Source organism: Babylonia areolata, chromosome 3 (assembly GCF_041734735.1).
Source record: "Babylonia areolata isolate BAREFJ2019XMU chromosome 3, ASM4173473v1, whole genome shotgun sequence".
Lineage (NCBI taxonomy): Eukaryota > Metazoa > Mollusca > Gastropoda > Neogastropoda > Buccinidae > Babylonia > Babylonia areolata.
Window position 1 is genome coordinate 23743850 of NC_134878.1, and position 20749 is coordinate 23764598.

A 20749-nucleotide genomic window follows, 5' to 3' on the forward strand; every position below is an offset into this window, starting at 1 on the left:
TCTACCCATTCATTGTCCAAGTATAAGAGAGCTAATTCTAAAAGATGTAGTCGATGACTTTTTAAAATTTTTTTTTACCGATATTCCATTAGCCAGTGAAAACATTTTGAATGATTGTTCATTGCTTTGAATGTTTTCGGAAATTTTGAACTCCAGTCCAGTTTGTATCCTCCTTTGATGTATTTTAATTACTGTCGATATTTATATTTATTTGTAAGTTAATACTTGTTGATGTGCATACACATATTCTCCTTCCCATGACACCTCATTCATTATACACCACAATCTCTTTAAGCTTTAATTTCTAATAACTTACTTTTCCTCTAACTAATATTCACATACATTCCCTTTCTTTCATCCACTATTTCTCTTCTTTCCGTCAAATAACACTCACAGTGAAAAGACGTTAAGCTGAAGATCTACACACACAATTACTTCTTTCTTTCAATTTCATCTGTAAAAACAAACAACTGTTTGTGCAGCAGTGTTGTGAAGAACACACACACACCACCTACACCACCCCTACAATGAATAGACAAAATGAATAAGTGAAAAGGGAGGGTGGGTGGTCGGGGGGAGGGGGTGGGGGTTAAAGGTCTCATAGCCTTTTCCGGCCATTTGTTGTAGTTAATTCATTATAAACAAGTCAGGTATTCACACCTGGATGGAGTGAGGAAATTCTGAAGAATCTGCCTTTCCCAAGGACCGCACAACACCAGGCCGAAAGTGGGGGATCGAACCTTGACCACTGGATTTAGAAGTCCAACGCCATAACGAGTCTTACCGATTCCGCCACTGCGCCCGACCATGAACAACAAAAAAACAAAAACAAACAAACAAACAAAAAACCCATTAAAACATGATAAAGTGGCGGTGGTCGTTTTCATTCGGAATAATACTGATATTCCAGTGCAGAAAAGTTCAGGTGATTCGCTTTTTCCATTGCACACCACTATTATATGAAAGTGTGTGTGTGTGTGTGTGTGTGTGTGTGTGTGTGGAGAGAGAGAGAGAGAGAGAGAAATGGACACTCTTGAAATGAAGATGCCCCGTTTCATTCCTTCGTTCTCCATCCTCTTCTTTACCTTTCTTTTTTGTCTTCACGTTTACGTGATACAAGTCCCCATATCTAAGCGAAACCATACCAGCCACACACCTGCGCGCGCGCGCGCGCGAGAGAGAGAGAGAGAGAGAGAGAGAGAGAGAGAGAGAGAGAGAGAGAGAGAGAGAGTAAAAAAAAAAAAAACAACTAAAAAAAACCCACCCAAACAACAAAAAACATGGTAATGGGCCTCTCACTCAGTGGCAATCTCTCTCTCTCTCTCTCTCTCTCTCTCTCTCTCTCTCTCTCTCTCTCTCTCAGGAGTGTATGAGCAGGCTCTCTCTCTCTCTCTCTCTCTCTCTCTCTCTGTCTGTCTCTCAGGAGTATTTGAGCAGGCATTACGTTAAGTGTAAATAAAACCCATTCAAACAGGACCCGTGGCTTTGAAAAAAGAAAGAAAAAAATCATTGATATAATTACATCTGTCCTCCCTCCCTCGGTTTCTGTCTGTCTGTCTTGTCTCCCCCCCCCCCCCCCAATCCCCCCTCCCGTCTCTCTCTGTCGCATCCCCCCTCCCCCCCGATCGTATGTAGGGGAGAGGAACGTACCCTGAAATTAAAACCTCAGACGAGGACGGTGCGGACCAACGCATTACTAGCAATGACTTGTTTCGGTGTCATATTTCTTTCTTTCCCTTCCTGGTCAAAAATGAATGTCAAGATGACACGTTGTGGTGTCTTTTTGGTGGTGGTGGTGGTGGTGGTGGGGCAGGGGGACTGGGGGGATTGGGGGTGGGGGGGGGGTCGTGGTTAGGGGTGAGGGGGTGGGGGGCAGGGGACGGCAGGAATGAATAGAATGGAGGGATGGGTATGAGAGTATAGTTGCATGCTGTTTATATTCATGAGATCTGTGACCATTGCGACGCTCCTTTTCTTGCTGTCTCTTTCACCCGATCTCTCTACCTCTGCCTCTGTCTCTCTCTCTATCTCTGCCCCCCCCCCCCTCTCTCTCTCTCTCTCTCTCTCTCTCTCTGGGTGCAGACACGTCTAGGCTTTATTTTTTAATATTTCCCTTTCACTGATGATTTGGTGTGTGCATGAGTCCATTCTTCAGAATGACGCCTTTTCAGATTTTAGTGGTAACAGACAAGGAGAGGGGATAGACTGATGGGAAAGTGGGGGGAAAGTCACTGTTCACGCATGTGACTGAGTAAATGTGTGTGTGTGTGTGTGTGTGTGTGTGTGTGTGTTCGTTCTTTAGTTTAACTTCTTTTCACTGTAAGTAATATAAACGAGGGTAGGAAAAGAATCGAGTAGGGGTGGGGGGGGGGAGGATGGGGGGGGGGAGAAATCACTGTGTACGCATGTGGGTAAGTGAATGTGTTTGTGCGTGCGTGTGTGCTCGTGTGTGCGCACGTGCGTGTGTGTGTGTGTGTGTTACACATAGAAAATGACTGATTTAAGTTTTGTAAAAAAAAGAAAAAAAAGCATAACAATATCACATCTTTCTATTGGAAAACTAACAAGTATAACAGCGAACCAACTGGACTATTTAACAAGGATTTGAAATAGCCATACATTAGCTATGGACTGCTGAAGATTGTCGGTATAACACATATATCATAACACGTTGTACATAATAGCCGATTATATACTAACTTGCCATAATTATGTTAAAGTCTCACATCGCTGAACTGAAATCATATTCAGTGTGTGTGTGTGTGTGTGTGTGTGTGTGTGTGTGTGTGTGTGTGTGCACGCGCTCTATACCGAACATGTTTCGAAATGTCCACGGCTTTTACAGTCGACTGATTCTTTAGTTTCTTTCACAAAACTGGGAACCCACAAAGCACTTCGCGCGCTGTAGCACGTGCCTGTTGACAGCCAGACAGCGGCATCACCAGTGAGCTTTTCCTTGAAACAATGTCGGAGGTCGGTTCCAGGAACGCTGACCATGCTGCTCGCCACGAGTTGTATGTCACCTGGAGACACGTTTAGTAGTGGAGGTGGTTTGGGCGAAGCAGTGAGGTGTGTCGCCGCCATAACAAACCGTCCAACCACCCCGTGATCCCAGGCGAGTAGTGTTTGGCCCGCTTTATCAGCCTGTCACAGTGTTTTGCCTCATTCGTGCTCAGGTATAGTATTCCAGTTCTGCCTCGCTACCGGTAGAGGACGAAAGAAAAAGGTTGTGGTTACCCACGGTGATTACGTTGGCTGTGTATCTGGTGCAGACGTGGCTTTGGTTTGTCAGTCCTGGCCTGGGTGTGCACGATGAGCGATCTCAGCACCAGCACAAAGTTTGCCCAGCGTTAAGAATGTTTCTGAGTCTGCATGGAACGAACCTAAACGTGGGAATTGTGTGAGTCTGGGGGTGTGGTTGTTTGGCGTGCACCCATGGTGGGTAGCCACTGTGTCCGTGTCCTGAATACAATCAACGCTGCTTTAATTCTCTCGCGGGGACGTGTACACCTTGTGGGCAAGAGAAGAACAACGAGTTTCGGACAGAGAATGAACGGTTGTGTCGGTGGCGTGGTTTCGGTTTTGAAACAGATTGTGCATCTGTTCTTTGCAGCTTGCATCGCGTGTATTGACAGCGCTCGTTTCAGTTGTCATCAACCCGCAACTGAACGATGGATTATCATCACCATTAACGGATCGACTTCATGAAGTGTAGACTCACCCACCGAAAGAAGCCTCACGTCGGGTTCGGCGGAACGAGTCTTGTGTTCAGACACTTGCTTCAGGTAGAGGTCAGGGTATCTTATCAATGCCAGCGGGCATCATAGACTTGGGTGAATTTTCTTTCGTTTTTGTTTTTTCTTTTCTTCGGTGAGTGTCATTTGTCAGTGCGTGGAGCAGGGAGTTGTTGCTGTTGGGGGTAAGCCTGTGACTTGTTTGCCCACAGAAACATGCAAACGGCGCATGGACACGAAACGTGAGACATTGTCATGGTGTTGTCATGAACACCAGGTGTGTCGGATTTCGGTGGGCTTGCAGGTGAAGTAGGGTTGGGGGTGGGGGGGGGGGTTTACCATGCAGCAGGATCCAATTGGTAGTTCGCTTTGGGACGTGCCAAGCAACCTATTGACACCGGCTGTGCACAAGTGTGTATTCGTGGATTTCAGTGTGGCATGTGAACGTGTTTTGTTTATTTAATTTTTATTTTTTCACATATCCATTTTTGTTGTTATTGTTGTTCTTAAGTTCCAACAGCGCGAAAAGTACAATGTTCGGGTTGTATATACAGTGTTAGGCATAGGAAATGTCGAAAGTACGACGACTGGGATATGTTTAGAGAGTTAGGCCTAGGAGATGTGAAAAGTACAAAGTTTGGGATATATTTACAATGTGGGGCTGAGGAGATGTGAAAAGTACAAATTTTGGGATATATTTACAATGTGGTGCTGAGGAGACGTGGAAAGTACAGAGCTTGGGATATATTTACAATGTGAGGCTGAGGAGATGTGAAAAGTACAAAGTTTGGGATATATTTACACTATGGGGCTGAGGAGATGTGAAAGGTACAAAGTTTGGGATATATTTACACTATGGTGCTGAGGAGATGTGAAAAGTACAAAGTTTGGGATATATTTACACTATGGGGCTGAGGAGATGTGAAAGGTACAAAGTTTGGGATATATTTACACTATGGTGCTGAGGAGATGTGAAAAGTACAAAGTTTGGGATATATTTACAATGTGAGGCTGAGGAGATGTGAAAGGTACAAAGTTTGGGATATGTTTACACTATCAGTGGGGCTGAGGAGATGTGAAAAGTACAAAGTTTGGGATATATTTACACTATGGGGCTGGGGAGATGTGAAAGGTACAATGTTTGGGATATATTTACACTATGGTGCTGAGGAGATGTGAAAAGTACAAAGTTTGGGATATATGTACACTATGGTGCTGAGGAGATGTGAAAAGTACAAAGTTTGGGATATATTTACACTATGGGGCTGAGGAGATGTGAAAGGTACAAAGTTTAGGATATATTTACAATGTGAGGCTGAGGAGATGTGAAAGGTACAAAGTTTGGGATATGTTTACACTATCAGTGGGGCTGAGGAGATGTGAAAAGTACAAAGTTTGGGATATATTTACACTATGGGGCTGGGGAGATGTGAAAGGTACAATGTTTGGGATATATTTACACTATGGTGCTGAGGAGATGTGAAAAGTACAATGTTTGGGATATATTTACACTATGGGGCTGAGGAGATGTGAAAGGTACAAAGTTTGGGATATATTTACACTATGGTGCTGAGGAGATGTGAAAAGTACAATGTTTGGGATATATTTACACTATGGGGCTGAGGAGATGTGAAAGGTACAAAGTTTGGGATATATTTACACTATGGTGCTGAGGAGATGTGAAAAGTACAAAGTTTGGGATATATTTACAATGTGAGGCTGAGGACATGTGAAAAGTACAAAGTTTGGGATATATTTACACTATCAGTGGGGCTGAGGAGATGTGAAAAGTACAAAGTTTGGGATATATTTACACTATGGGGCTGAGGAGATGTGAAAGGTACAAAGTTTGGGATATATTTACACTATGGTGCTGAGGAGATGTGAAAAGTACAAAGTTTGGGATATATTTACAATGTGAGGCTGAGGACATGTGAAAAGTACAAAGTTTGGGATATATTTACACTATCAGTGGGGCTGAGGAGATGTGAAAAGTACAATGTTTGGGATATATTTACACTATGGGGCTGAGGAGATGTGAAAGGTACAAAGTTTGGGATATATTTACACTATGGGGCTGAGGAGATGTGAAAGGTACAAAGTTTGGGATATATTTACACTATGGTGCTGAGGAGATGTGAAAAGTACAAAGTTTGGGATATATTTACAATGTGAGGCTGAGGAGATGTGAAAAGTACAAAGTTTGGGATATATTTGCACTATGGGGCTGAGGAGATGTGAAAGGTACAAAGTTTGGGATATATTTACACTATGGTGCTGAGGAGATGTGAAAAGTACAAAGTTTGGGATATATTTACAATGTGAGGCTGAGGAGATGTGAAAAGTACAAAGTTTGGGATATATTTACACTATCAGTGGGGCTGAGGAGATGTGAAAAGTACAAAGTTTGGGATATATTAACACTATGGGGCTGAGGAGATGTGAAAAGTACAAAGTTTGGGATATATTTGCAATGTGAGGCTGAGGAGATGTGAAAAGTACAAAGTTTGGGATATATTTACACTATCAGTGGGGCTGAGGAGATGTGAAAAGTACAAAGTTTGGGATATATTTACACTATGGGGCTGAGGAGATGTGAAAAGTACAATGTTTGGGATATATTTACACTATGGGGCGGAGGAGATGAGAAAAGTATAAAATTCAGGATATGTTTCCAGTGTGGGGCTTAGGAGATAGGAAAAGAAGAAAGTTTGGGATACATTTATTGTGTTGGGCACTGAGATTGAAAAGTACCAAGTGTGGGATGTATTTACAGTGTGGGGCATAGAAAACATGAAAAGTACGAAGTTTGGGATGTATTTACTGTGTGGGGCTTTGGAGATGTGAAAAGTACAACATTTGGGATATATTTACACTGTCGGGTATTGAGATTGAAAAGTACAAAGTGTAGGAAATGTGAAAAGAACAAAGTTTTGGGTGTATTTAGATGGTCAGTCTTTGGAGATGTTAAAAATAAAAAACCCAATGAAAGAACGGAAGAGAAATTCTCCAAATGACAAATATAGCCAATTCGGTAAATACCCTTGTTGCGGAAAAACAAAACAAACAAACAAAAAAACAAACAAACCGGATCTGAGTACATCGACTTCTATCCTGTTAGATCGACGAATAGTACTCAGTTTTGTTGTTCTTGGTTGCTTTCATGATTGCTACGTCACAGGAAAGCATATCGCTGATCTCTCTTTTTTTTCTGTCTTTTTTTTTTCTTCTTTTATTTTTTAAATAGGAAGTATAGAGAAAAAAATCTGCTTGTTAGGGAAGAACACACACACACACACACACACACACACACACACACACACACACACACACACACACACACACACACACCCCGTCTAAAAACACTGATAGTGAATAGACGTTAAACTGAAGATAAAACACACGCACACGCACACACATACACGCGCTCACACGCACGGCACGCATGCACGCACGCACGCACGCACACACATGTACGTACTCACGCACGCACTTCCACAGACGCGCGCGCAGACACACACACACACACACACACACACACACACACACTGTTGAAAGATTTTTGCCTGCAAATCCGACGAACGCTGAAAGACGTCTAGTTTGAAGCGAGAAGAGAACAGTGGACACCAGCCCCCCCACCCCCACCCCACCCCCCAACTCCCCCTCTCTCCCTAATATGAAAAGTTTTGTTCGATTGATGGTATACCTACACGAGTTGTAGGATGGTTGTTGGAAGGGTGGGTATGTGTATTCGTTTATTATGCTTACAGGTATATGGGTGGGGGTAGGTGTGTTTATATATTGGGTAGGTGTACTCATGTAATATATGAATACACCTACCCACCCATATACCTGTAAGTATAATAAATGAACACACATACCCACCCTTCCAACGATTTTTTATATTTTTTATTATATTATGTCTACAGGTATATGATTGGGTGGGAGTATTCATAATAGATTATGTTTACAGGCGTATGGGTGGGTGGGTGGGAGGTATTCATACATATTATCTTTTCAGGTATATGGGTGGGTGGGCGTATTCATACATATTATGTTTACAGGTATATGGGTGGGTGGGCGTATTCACACATTTTATGTTTACAGGTATATGGGTGGGTGGGTGTATTCACACATACTATGCTTACAGGTATATGGGTGGGTGGGAGGTATACATACATATCCTTACAGTTATATGGGTGGGTGGGTGGGTGGGAGGTATTCATACATATTATGTTTACAGGTATATTGGTGGGTTGGGGGTATTCATACATATTATAATGATTTACAGGCATATTGATGTATCCATACATAAGTATTGTGTTTTCAGATGTATAGGTGGGTGCGAGTATTCATACGTGGAAGTATTCATACATGTTATGTTTACAGGTATATGTGCGGGTGGGTGTATTCATTTATATTGTGTTACAGGTATATGGGGGAGAGGGGGGCGTATTCATACATATTATGTTTACGGGTGCATAAATTTGATATGAATGCACGCATGCATACAAACAAGTGATGAATTCAGACTGTGCTTTGCAGTCATGTCAGCTACAGATGTGAACGGAAACATGAGATCAATCCACCATGTCCGTTCGCGTCACATTATTGATCGAGCCCTGTGAGAGCGCGCGCACTCACACACATACACACACGCGCGCGTGCACGCACACATGTAAACATTATGAAATACTCACAAACCCGCACACACACACACACACACACACACACACACGTGTGTGTGTCAGTGCTTAACGTCCAATATCACACTATGTGGAAAGATGTTCGTTAAGTAAAGCAGTAGCCTGCAGCTACTGTTACTACTTTTTCTTCCCACACCTTTTACCTCTGTTTCTGCAACTACTTCCTCCTCCTCCTCCTACTACTACTACACGTGCGCAATGATGTATTATTAGCTTTAATCAATATATTTATATAAGAACAGCTGTTTCAGGGGCCAGTTTGTGAGGTACTTCGGTGTTTTATTTATTTATTTTTCATTCATATTGAACACACACCACTCTGTGTGTGTGTGTGTGTGTGTGTGTGTGTGTGTGTGTGTGTGTGTGTGTGTGTGTGTGTGTGTGTGACAGTGCTTAACGTCTAATAAATGAATAAAACCTTCGTTAAGTAAAGTAGCCTACTACTACTGTTACTACTACTACTTTTTCTTCCCACTACTACTAGTACTACAACTGACTTCTTCCTACTACTACTACTACTGCACGTGCGCAATGATGTATTATTAGCTTTAATCAGTATGTATGGAGACCAGTTGTTAGAGGGGTCAGTTAATGAGGTACTTCGGTGCTTTTATTATTTTTATTTTTTCATTCATATTGAACACGCACCACTGTGTGTGTGTGTGTGTGTGTGTGTGTGTGTGTGTGTGTGTGTGTGTGTGTGTGTGACAGTATTTAACGTCTAATATCACACTATGTGAAAAGACGGTCGTTGAGTAAAGTAGCCTACTACTACTACTGTTACTACAACTACTACTTTTTCTTCCCAATACTACTACTACTGTTACTACTACTGCTTCTTCTTCCTACTACTACTACTACTACTACTACACGTGCGCAATAATGTATTATTAGTTTTAATCCGCAGTATATATGGAGACCAGCTGTTACTGGGGTCAGTTAATGAGTTACTTCGATGGGGTTATTTAATTGTATTATTTTTATTGTATTTTTTCAATCAAATTGAACGCACACCACTTCGGTCTTGACAAGATTCGCGTTGCTGATGGTGTCTCCAGTTTCCTTGTGACCACGTGACATTCAAAGAGAGAAAACACCTGTGGCGTTTCAGCCATTCAGCCCATCAATACATCTTTAGGAATCCCTCACGGAAATAAGCAGTGCAAAACTTTGGACCTGAGAAGAGGTATACAATGAACTTCATGGAGACTTAAAAACTTTTTCTTTTTTTTAACCCGTCGACATGGCAGAAAACGAGGGGAAAAGAAACAAAAAAACAACCACCTTCAACCACATGAGAACACTGTAGAAGCCGCACAAAGAGACATTGTCAACTTCAGTTCCAGACACTGTTCGGAAACTGCTTCCATCTTTTCGCCACTTCAGTTTCTCAGCCCACGGTTACCAAGCCAACGAGACTAAGACATATAGAGACAATTACCGTCTCAACGTGTATGGCATGCCGGTAACAGTTCAAACGTCAAAGTGAGAAGGAAAACAAAAACAAAACAAAACAAACAAATCAAAAACATACAACAACAACAACAACAAAAACAAAGCGAAGCAGCTTACCTGTGTCAAAAACAAAACAAAACAAAAAAAAACCATTGGTCGTCGTGGACACACACACACACCTGAGTGAGAGTCGGCTGTGTTCAATAATTAACCGCCATGGCAGGTCTCGCGCACAGAACAGGTGAGTGTGTGTCGTCTGCTCTGCTGACTTTCACCCTTTGTTCTGCTGCTGCTGCTGCTGCTGCTGCTGCTACTGCTTTTTCCTGTGTTACTGCTGCTGCTGTTTCTGCCGTTGCTGGTGGGGGGTGGCCTGTTTGTGGCAGACAGAGAGGCTGGGTGGGTGGGGTGCTGTGTGTCAGTGTCAGTCAGGTCTGGGCTGCAGGAGGCCGGTCGTGAAGGACTGGATGTGATGGGGTCCGCTGAGGCGTGTTTCCGAGGGCTGTGTGTGTGTGTGTGTGTGTGTGTGTGTGCGAGAGAGATGGAAAGAATGAGAGAGTGTGTGCGAGAGAGAGACAGAGAGAATGTGTGTGTGTGTGTGTGTGAGAGAGAGAGGTGAGAGAGAGAGAGACGGAGAGAATGAGAGAGAGAGAGTCTGTGTGTATGTGTGTGTGTGCGAGAGAGAGAGAGAGAGAGGAGAGTGTGTTTGTGTGTGTGTCAGTGTGTGTGTGTGTGTGCGACTGAGAGAGAGAGAGTGTGTGTGTGTGTTGTGTGTGTGCCGGAGAGAGAGAGGGCGAAGCAGCGCAAGAGCTAGAGGGAGGTCGTGCTTGGTGTGAGCACGTTTCGATCGATTTTGTTTTGTCTTATATATATATATATTAAATTATATATATATAAAATTTAAATGACACGTGATCCACTTCAGTTGTGTGTGTGTGAATGTGCCGTGTGTGTGTGTTTGTCTGTGCGTCTGTGTGCGGTACGAGTATGTTGTTGCTCTGAGTGTGACACAGAGAGAAAGAGAGGCTGAGAGACTTGAACCAACATTGCTGTTTGAACTGTACCTCTACAGTACCCGCCACTATGTGTTCGCAAAAGGAGCCCACCAAGATCACTTTCAAGGAGGCGTAAAAGCATGCAGACTGATACGCTAGCCACATCTACACTGTGAATAAAAAAGTACAAAAAAGAGAGCAGATGCCTGAGCCTTGCAAAAACCCAACTCAGGCCTTGAGAGACTGCCCCAGGTTTACGTAAAACATTTGCATGAAATGAAATAAAATGATTAAACAAAGGAGAGGGAGTAAGAAATTAAAACACGTTACATCGTCGACGAGGCGAATATCCCGGCTAGAGAGAGAGAGAGCAGGAGAACGAGAGGGGCCGGACAAAGAGAGAGCATTACAGTGTGACGGGGCGGAAGAAGCGGGAGGGGTGGGTTGGGGGTGGGGGGGGTGGGGGGGGGGGCGCAGGGGGTTTGACAGTGAGCGGGAGAGAGGGGAGGGGGGGTAGAGAGATGAGGGGAATAAAGAAGGAGAGAAAGATTTGGGCCATCTGCTCATGTCAAAGGGAACAGTGGGGCGGGGACGAAAACCAAACGTAAACGGCATTCGGTTCAGAATACGTGCTGCGGGGTTTGAAGAACAGTAAACGTCCATATAAGACGACCTTAACTGCGCCTTCCATTGAGTGTATGAGAGAGAGAGAGGGGGGGGGGGGAGGTTATGACAGAATGACAGAGATGAAGAGAGAGGGAGAGAGAAAGAACTTGAAAGAAGGGGATGGGAGAGAAAGGGAAATTAAAGGGTTTGGGGAAGAGATAGGAAGAGAGACAGGAATGCGGGCACAAAGAGCAAGGGAAACAGGAAGACAGACTGAAAGTTTTGTTGGTGGTGGTGGTGGTATTTTCATTACTTCGTGATTTTTTAAACTTTTTTTAAGGACTGGGATGTGAAACTACACTAAGTGCAATTGTACATGGATATAAATATATTAATTTAAATTCAGAATGTACATATAATTATTCACACGCAGACATGTGCACAACCGGTGTTGTTAAGACCAACAAGCCCCTTTATGAAGGGACGATTAGCTGGCGTTGCTGATAAACCTCAGGGGTACGATGGTAAACACCCGGTGGTACAGAAACGCTTTTTCTTCGTCGTGTTCTCATCTACCCTCCACCTCTACATCCTCCTTCTCAGTCCCCCCCCCCACCCCCTCCCCCCACGCCCCCACCCCCACACACACACCCACCCCCGACCCCCGTCCCCCCATTCCTCTCTGTCCACTTTCGCGTTTATCTGGGCCAGTGGATCACTGAGACGACAAGTAGAACTGTGGCTGCCGCTCAGTTTATTTGGGCCAGTGGATCACTGAGACGACAAGTAGAGCTGCCGCTCAGTTTGTAGGGAGGGTAAAAAGAGAAGGGTGGTGGGGCGACGGGGAGAGGGGCCGTGTGGGTGGAGGGGTGGGTGGCATCTCGGGTGACTTGATCATCCTGGAAAATGTTACAGATTACTACACTAGAACCTCACACTGAGGTGAAATCCGACTCTCAATAGCTGCAGCCGGCGGAGGAGAGAGGGAGAGGGAGGGAGACATAGAGGAGGGGGAGGGGAAGCAAGAGAATCTGAGCGCACTGGTTCGAATCCAGGCAGAGTCACCAGTATTTTCTCCCCCTCCACTAGACCTTGAGTGGTCACGGTGGTCTGGACGCTAGTCATTCGGATGAGACATTAAATCGAGGTCCCGTGTGCAGCATGCACTTAGCACACGTAAAAGAACCCACAGCAACAAAAGGGTTGTCTGGCAAAATTCTGGAGAAAAATCCACTTTGACAGGAAAACACGCACACACACACACACACACACACACACACACACACACACACACACACACACACACACACACACACACACACACACACACACACACACACACAAAACAACTGCAGGCAGGAAAAAAATATTTTAAAATGGGTGGTGCTGCCAGTGTAGCGACGCGCTCTCTCTGGGGAGAGCAGCTCGAATTTCACACAGAGAAATCTGTTGTGACAAAACGAGTAATACAAGAGAGAGAGAGAGAGAGAGAGAGAGAGAGCTTGTCAGTGCCCATGCGTGTATATTCTAGACTTCATATTTCGCTTGCACAGAGCACACAAGGGGAAAAGAGTAAGGTAAATAGACAGAGCAGAGTAGAATAAGATGGAGAGGGAGACAGGAAGGAAGTGAAAAGGATTTTTTTTTAAACTAAAAATAAAGAGTTGAGCATCAACCATAGTCATCCGCGCAGTTTTCTGAATAGAATTAATCTCTTTCTTCTCTCACCACATCTTTGGCCGTCTCTCTCTCTCTCTCTCTCTCTCTCTCTCTCTCTCTCTCTCTCTCTCTCTCTCTCTCTCTCTCTCTCTCTCTCTCTCTCTCTCTCTCTCTCTCTCTCTCTCCCTCTCTCTCTCTCTATCTCTCTCTCTCTCTCAGTTTCTTGCCAGCTTTCTTTTTATCTCTGTCCCTACCCACCTCTCCCATTCTCTCTCTCCCATAATCTCTCTCTCTCTCCGAGTCTGTCTCTCTCTCCCCTCTCTCTCTTCAGTTCTTCCCCCCCCCCCTCTCTCTCTCTCTCTCTATAATATGTATCCGAGGCAGTAAATATACGTAAAACTACGTCTACTATCGGTCGGTCCAAATACTCACCAATCAAGTAAAAACTTAGTATGGGTTCTATGAGGGGAAAAAAAGGCATAGACAAAAAGGAGGGGTTACATTTGGATGGTCAATTTCCACAATGTATTTTTATGATGTGTTCGTATTGATATGACGTGTTTCGGTGTTACATACTTAAATAATCATTATATGTTTTATATGTACTTTGCTATGTGTTCGTATTGATATGATGTGTGTCGATGTCACATGCTTAGTGATAATTATTATACGGATTATATGTACTTTGTTTCCTGTGTACTGTTCAAACGACTGGGGGGAACTGAAAAAGGCACAGTACCCGCCTGCCACATGGACTTTTAAAGCAAATGACAAAGTACCAAAGTGCCGCTTATCCTTTAATAGTTTAGTTTACTTTGCTGATTATGTTTTTCCTTTCTGTTCCAGTTTATTTGTTTCAGTTGCACCATCTGTACCTACTATGTCAGTAGAGCTTTACTGCTAACTTGTGACATTAAATATTTCAGTGTTCACAGTGCCGGTTCAGTGTTCAGTTCTCTCTCTGAGTTTGAGTTTGTTTATTCCCATTAACTCTTTTGAGTCCTAGAGAAACAAGGAAACATGACAATAACAGGATGACGGCCACAGAGGAAGAGCGAGGATAATTTAAAAAGAAGAAACAAAAGGGGGAATAATACAAATGGGGGAAAATAAAATGAAATAAAAGGCCAAATGTAATCATCAGTCTGGTACAATGCAATAGAAATGGACAAATGCACAGATCACAACTTAGATTTACAATACGGCTCTGTATCTGACTAGTTGAGCCTGAACTGGGAACTCTATGTGTCTCTCTGTCTCCGAGTCACACACACACACACACACACACACACACACACACACACACTCACACACACACACACACACACACACCGCCGTCACACCGTCACACACACACACACACACAACACACACACACACACACACGCACACACTGACACACACACACAGACACACACCGGCACACACACACACTGGGCACTGACACACACACACACACACACTCACAAACACACACACACACACACACACACACACACACACACACACACACACACACACACACACACACACACACACACACGCTGACCGGCACCGCGGCATTTGACTGACTCAGTGACAACTGACTTTTCTCAGTTGTGTAAGATACCGCACATTCGTGCATGCATTCATACTGACATTGTTTGTTGTTGTTGTTGCTGAGTTTTTGTTGTTGTTGTTTTTTATCTGTGTGTTGTCCTACGATTTAGGTTTATTGTCCATACCGAAATTCCGTTTACGACCGGCTTTATGACAAATAAAATTAATCTGGGTCAGACTGAGTTGGAGTCGCACACACACAGACACACACATTCACACAGAAGACAGACACTCAGACAGACAGACAGATACACACACACACACACACACACACACACACACACACGTACACACACACACACACACACACACACACACACACACACAGGTGGTAAGGGATTAAAGTAGCCGGTCACAGCCGCTGGCGGCCGCGGTAGGGACGGAACGACTGACGAGGGCGAACACATCCAACCCAGCCGCAAGAGCGGCTCGTCAATGGTTTAACCGTCCGTCTGCTTTGCACTGAGACGTGGTATATGTAACGCAGTGACGTCTCCCTAAGTAATAACTGAACTGAACTCGGTCGTCCCACCGTCACACATTGAGGCGCGGGCCGATTTATAGCCTGTTACATTTTGTCAGTGTTTTGCACTGAGACTGTCCATCATTTCGATCGGCTGTAGTGCATATTTATAAAGTAGGCCTATACTACATACAGGTCACTCAGTGGTGCGAGGGCAGCGGCACACGTCATTGTCAATGCTCGGGTGACTCAGCACTCAGTCATTATATATATTTTGCCACTGACTCAGTGATAAACGGGTGGACCGAAATAGAACAGCGGCACACAGCTTGACCGTGTTCGTTTGGAAACCGGAAGTCAGTCAAAAGTTCAGCCCCTTCACCTTGGGACGTCTGGATAAGGCAACATGGCGACTCTGTCCGCTGAAACTGAAAGTGCGCTTGAATCCATGAAAGTTAAAGAACCGAAAGAGTTTTTTTTTTTTTTTTTAAAGAACAAAAAGAAAAAAAGAACGGACAACAGATAAGTAGCGCGAAAGTTGAACTTGTACGTCGTGCAAAGATTTTCAATTGTCGCGGAACCAGAAACAAAAAGGCGAAGTCAAGTCAGTTTCTGCTGTTACAGAGACATTTCTCAGTGCTGTCACAGCGACATAAACCTCCCGGCCGCAGATTTTTAACAACTGAACTGAAGAAAAAAATATCACTCCTGTGTGTGACCCATTTATTCAAAATCTATATACATTCTAGCATTTCATATTGTTTCTACATAGTATAGTCTACTGAGTATGAATGAGTGAGTGAGTGTGTGCATGCCGTGTGTGTGTGTGTGTGTGCGCGCGCGCGCGCGCCTTCTAAAAACAGATTTCAGACTTGAGAAAATGGCCATTGCTGTTCCAATGAATTTGATCTTTTTCTGGCTTTTCTATCACATGACTTTTTAACACATCAGTATTGTGGGGAGGAGAGTATTGGAGTTGAGCATGGAAATCTGTGGGGAAATGAGTGGTGCAGTTTAGCATGGAAATTGTGGGGAGAAGAGTGGTCAGGTGGAGCTGTGCATGGAATTTGATTAAAGATAATCATCATCAAGACACTCCCGGACCAGTCTAGTACAATCAGCTGGCCTGTTTACCCAAAATGGATATGTCTGTACTTTCACCAGGTTAGAATATGTATTTCTTTTATGGAAACCTGTAAGTTCATTGAATCAAACAACTGGCCAAAGGATTAGCATACGACCCCAACCACAAACAACCCCCCCATCCACCAAACACATACGACCCCAACCACACAAACAAACAACCCTCTTACCACCAAACACATACGACCCCAACCACACAAACAAACCGCCAAACACATACGACCCCAACTACACAGACAAATATCTCTACTCGGCAAAACAACTCCCACCAACAAACTTGACCTTGAGGGTGTAGGCGCCAATAGATAGTTAACCTCCAATCCGGCTATCTCCAGCTGACACTGATGCACACGGGCACACTGTCTCGCTTCACTGAGTCACATGGGCATACATGCACACGCTTTATTTCCACACTAGGTCTACAAGTGCCTCAGTATAACACACACACACACACACACACACACACACACACACACACACACACATGCACACACACAAATATATATATATATATATATAGAGAGAGAGAGAGAGAGAGAGAGAGAGAGAACACTGAACACTTTAATGTCACTATGATAGCTTTGCAGCCCTAATGACATGGAGGTTCATAATACAAATAACAAACATGCATCAATCTGAGCAATAATGTTGATGAGAACCCTTGAAAACCAAAACGAAATCAATCAATCTGTGCAAGGCTAAGTGCAGTTCGACCATCCATTCAAAGTAATGTGATGTAGAAAGAAATAAAAAACAAAAACATATATAAATGGATAACATAATTTTTTTTCCATATGAGAATGACAACACAGATTTCAATTTTCACAATGAACAACACCTGATACTATTTTATTATTGTTGTTTTTTTTTCGTCGCATGCCCGTTATTCGCTTCGGCAATATATTTTGCAAGTGACTGTAGTGAAGTTTCCTCATTTAGATTAAGCACTCCAAAAATATCTTCATTCTTTGCTAAATTTGTTTTAAATAGAGAGAGAGAGAGAGAGAGAGAAACAACTGAAATTAAAACAGGGTGGTGCAGTTAGGCTCCCTCCCTCTCTCTCTCTCTCTATTAATATATATATATATATATATATATATATATCAGTATCAGTAGCTCAAGGAGGCGTCACTGCGTTCGGACAAATCCATATACGCTACACCACATCTGCCAAGCAGATGCCTGACTACTGAGCAGCGTAACCCAACGCGCTTAGTCAGGCCTTTAAAAAAAATAAAAAAAATAAAATAAAAAAAATAAATTAAATAAAATAACAAAACAAAACAAACAACCCCCCCCCCCCCCCCCCCAAAAAAAAAACAACAACAACAACAAACAAACAAAAAAACAATATATATATTGATATATAGCTCTGGATACTAAAGCTGGACAGTAGTTATAAACAACATTCTGTATTTTGTGTCATAATGGTTAACTGAAACAATGAAGGACGGTGTCTTATGGAGGTGATGTTGGTCGATCTGTAAATTATCTTTGATAATAGTTTATATTATATGAAACAACTGAGACCGCGGCGGGCTGCTCGTGACAGTTGTGGTAGGCTGTCATGTTGAACACACACACACACACACACACACACACACCACTGAGTCATAGCATGAAATAATAGATTTATAACCCTGCGTACACGCACGTAACACGTTTTGAGACCAAAATAAGGACTCAAGGGAAGTAACTTGCTTGCCACCCATTTTGACGATTTCGTTTCGGTGTTGCCAACTTCCTTGAAAATAAATGTCTGCTAGAACATGACGAATACATCTCTTTCTAATCATCTTTTACTTGGCATCAAAGATTTGTTTTCTGCAGATACGAAACAAAAGATTCAGACTCAATCATTTCATCCGGAACATGCGGGACAAAAGTAGGCAGAATTCTGGGAACGTCCCTCATGTGGGAATTCGCGGAATGGGTCAAGCACTTCAAAACATGCTTATCGTCAGATTAAATTCGGGTCTTCAGTGATGTCAGCGTGAACGGATGTTGTGAAATAGCTTTAATCTTTGTGGTGGTTGATATGACTGTGTCGATGGCTCAGCTGATTCCTTTTGGAAGGTGAGAACTGTGCGTGAACGCAGAAACGAAAGTATGTTGTTCAATCATGATCGATCGGTTTGTGTCCATCAAGTATCAATCAAGTGATCACATTTCATTTCACCTCATCGAGTTTTAACAGTTTGTTCTGCATTTGTGTTGATACTTAATCAGATCGAAAACGTCATTTTGTTGTGTTGTATCTGTGGTTATGGTGATGACTCTGAGTCAGATTATAAGTTAGGTATAATTAAATCTCAGTTTTAAGGTTTATTTGTATTGATCCGCTTGAAGCATTTTGCCAAAACGAAAAATAAAATAAAAAGAATTAATCACCAAGCTAGTCTCCCTGTTTATGTTTCCATGAACTCAATATGTATAGTCTACGATGCATTGTCTTGTCATGCTCATATACTTTGTAATGTTTTTCTCACACACTTTGACTAATTTGCATGCTTTGTTTTGATGGATAGTGCGATATATTGTAGTGTATTCTTATTGGAACTATTGTAAAACATTTGGAGCTAAATTTATTTCATTATGTGCTGTAGATAAACTTATTATTATTCTCAGGCTGGGGTTCAACTCAACACAGTTCACATTTGCCACTCATCTGATTTTTTTTTTCTCCCTCTCAGATTATAAAAGTTTTCATTCGTAAATTATCCATAGATGTACATTCTTAGATTCTATCTGTCTATCTATCTATCTGTGTGTGTGTGTGTGTGTGTGTGTGTGTGTGCATGCGTGCATGTGTTTGTGTGTGTGTGTGTGTTTGTATTATGTTATATATATATATATATATATATATATATATATATATATATAATTATATATATATATATATATATATATATGTATATATTGCCACATATTTTGATTATGTTTGTCATTATATTATCTCATCAATCATTCAAAAGACTAAAGAGTAAGGTGATATTGCTGGTGATATTTACGAACTTATATGCCTCAGTCCTTCACTTTAAATCAATAAGAATACATGGAAACATAGAATAGAATAGATTTAATCACAAACTGATGGAATGGAGCATTCATACCTGTGTGTTTGATTCAGCATGTGCGTGCGCACATGTGTGTGTGTGTGTGTGTGTGTGTGTGTGTGCGTGTGTGTGTGTGTGTGTGTGACAAGCAGAGTCAACAGCATTTTAAAGAATTTAATAGGGAAAAATAACTGTTCAGAGAAGTACAGCTTGCAAGTTCTATTTCGTCAGTACAGAAGAACTATGACTATACAGTACACTTATATCTGGGATGTACTACTCTTTCCAGTGTTGTGCATGTGTAGGGGGGTGCTGTGTGTGTGTGCTGTATGTGTTTTGTGCACGTATGCGCGTGCGCATATGTGTGTTATCCATGATGTGAGGATGTTGATTTTTTTCATCGTGGTTGATTCTTTTTCTTGATGATTGTTGCTTCTTCCATTCTTGGTCGTTATTTGAATGAGCCTCTCTCTCTGTGAGAGCCTCTTTGTTAGATTACACTATATGTTTTCATAACTTGCAACATGAAAGAACATTCAAGGGATGCAAGTGACATTTGTTACAGCTTACTTTGCAAAACTGCTTTGTTGAAAATTTTTATAACAATTCCCCCGTGGGTCCCCATATTTGATGTTAATTGTTAGCACTTTGGGCCTTTGTTCCAAGGATGTAGAGTACATTATGAATACCCATTGACAATAATGATAATGATATATATATATATATTTTTTATCATCATTATCACTGGCAAAATTTTATTTTTCAGAAGGTGCCCCACAGCTGCTGGGATGGCTGAAGTTGTCTGTGACACAGTGGGGGCTGGTTGATGTTGATGACAACTGTGGGAAGTCAGCAAAGCTACTGTGTTTGTGAGTGGGTCTTTTCCATGTGAGGGTATGCTGAGTAGGTCTTTTCTTTGTGTGGGTGGGTCTTTTCTCTTGTGTGAATGTGTCTGTTCTCTGTTCTGTTTGTGAGTGTGTCTGATTCTCTTTGTGTGGGGGTCTTTTCTCTGTGTAAACTGTGGGTCTTTTCTCTTTGAAGTCTATGAGTGTGTGTCTTATTCTCTTTGTGATTGAGTCTTTTCTTTGTGTGCATGGGTCTTTTCTTTGTGTGGGTGGGTCTTTTCACTGTGATTGGGTCTTCACTCTCTTTGGTTTGTTTTTTTAGTCAGTGATGGCAGTGTTTAGTGAAAGTGATATTGTGAATGAGGTGTTCACATCATCTGTGTGATTTAGATTGTGAATTGTGTTGATTAGGCAGAGCTGGAGTGTTGTTATCTGGACGAGATACTAAAAAGTGAATGATATAGTTCAGATCAAAAGATGTTTGATTGCTG

The 20749-nt window shown here is 42.5% G+C and overlaps 1 protein-coding gene across 3 annotated transcripts in view; it reads left to right on the top strand.

Moving 5' to 3' along the window:
• Positions 1–20749, top strand: part of LOC143279862 (uncharacterized) — a 78061-nt gene that overhangs the window by 12973 nt on the left and 44339 nt on the right. Inside the window, exons 1-2 of one of the 3 annotated variants that reach the window (XM_076584122.1) lie at positions 9422–10136; positions 20180–20282. In XM_076584122.1, the coding sequence (XP_076440237.1) occupies positions 20240–20282 (43 nt within the window). In that variant the 5' untranslated portion in view covers positions 9422–10136; positions 20180–20239. Of the gene's footprint in view, positions 1–9421; positions 10137–18096; positions 18434–20179; positions 20283–20749 lie in introns of those variants that run through there. The other 2 variants (XM_076584123.1, XM_076584124.1) reach the window with 2 other exon arrangements.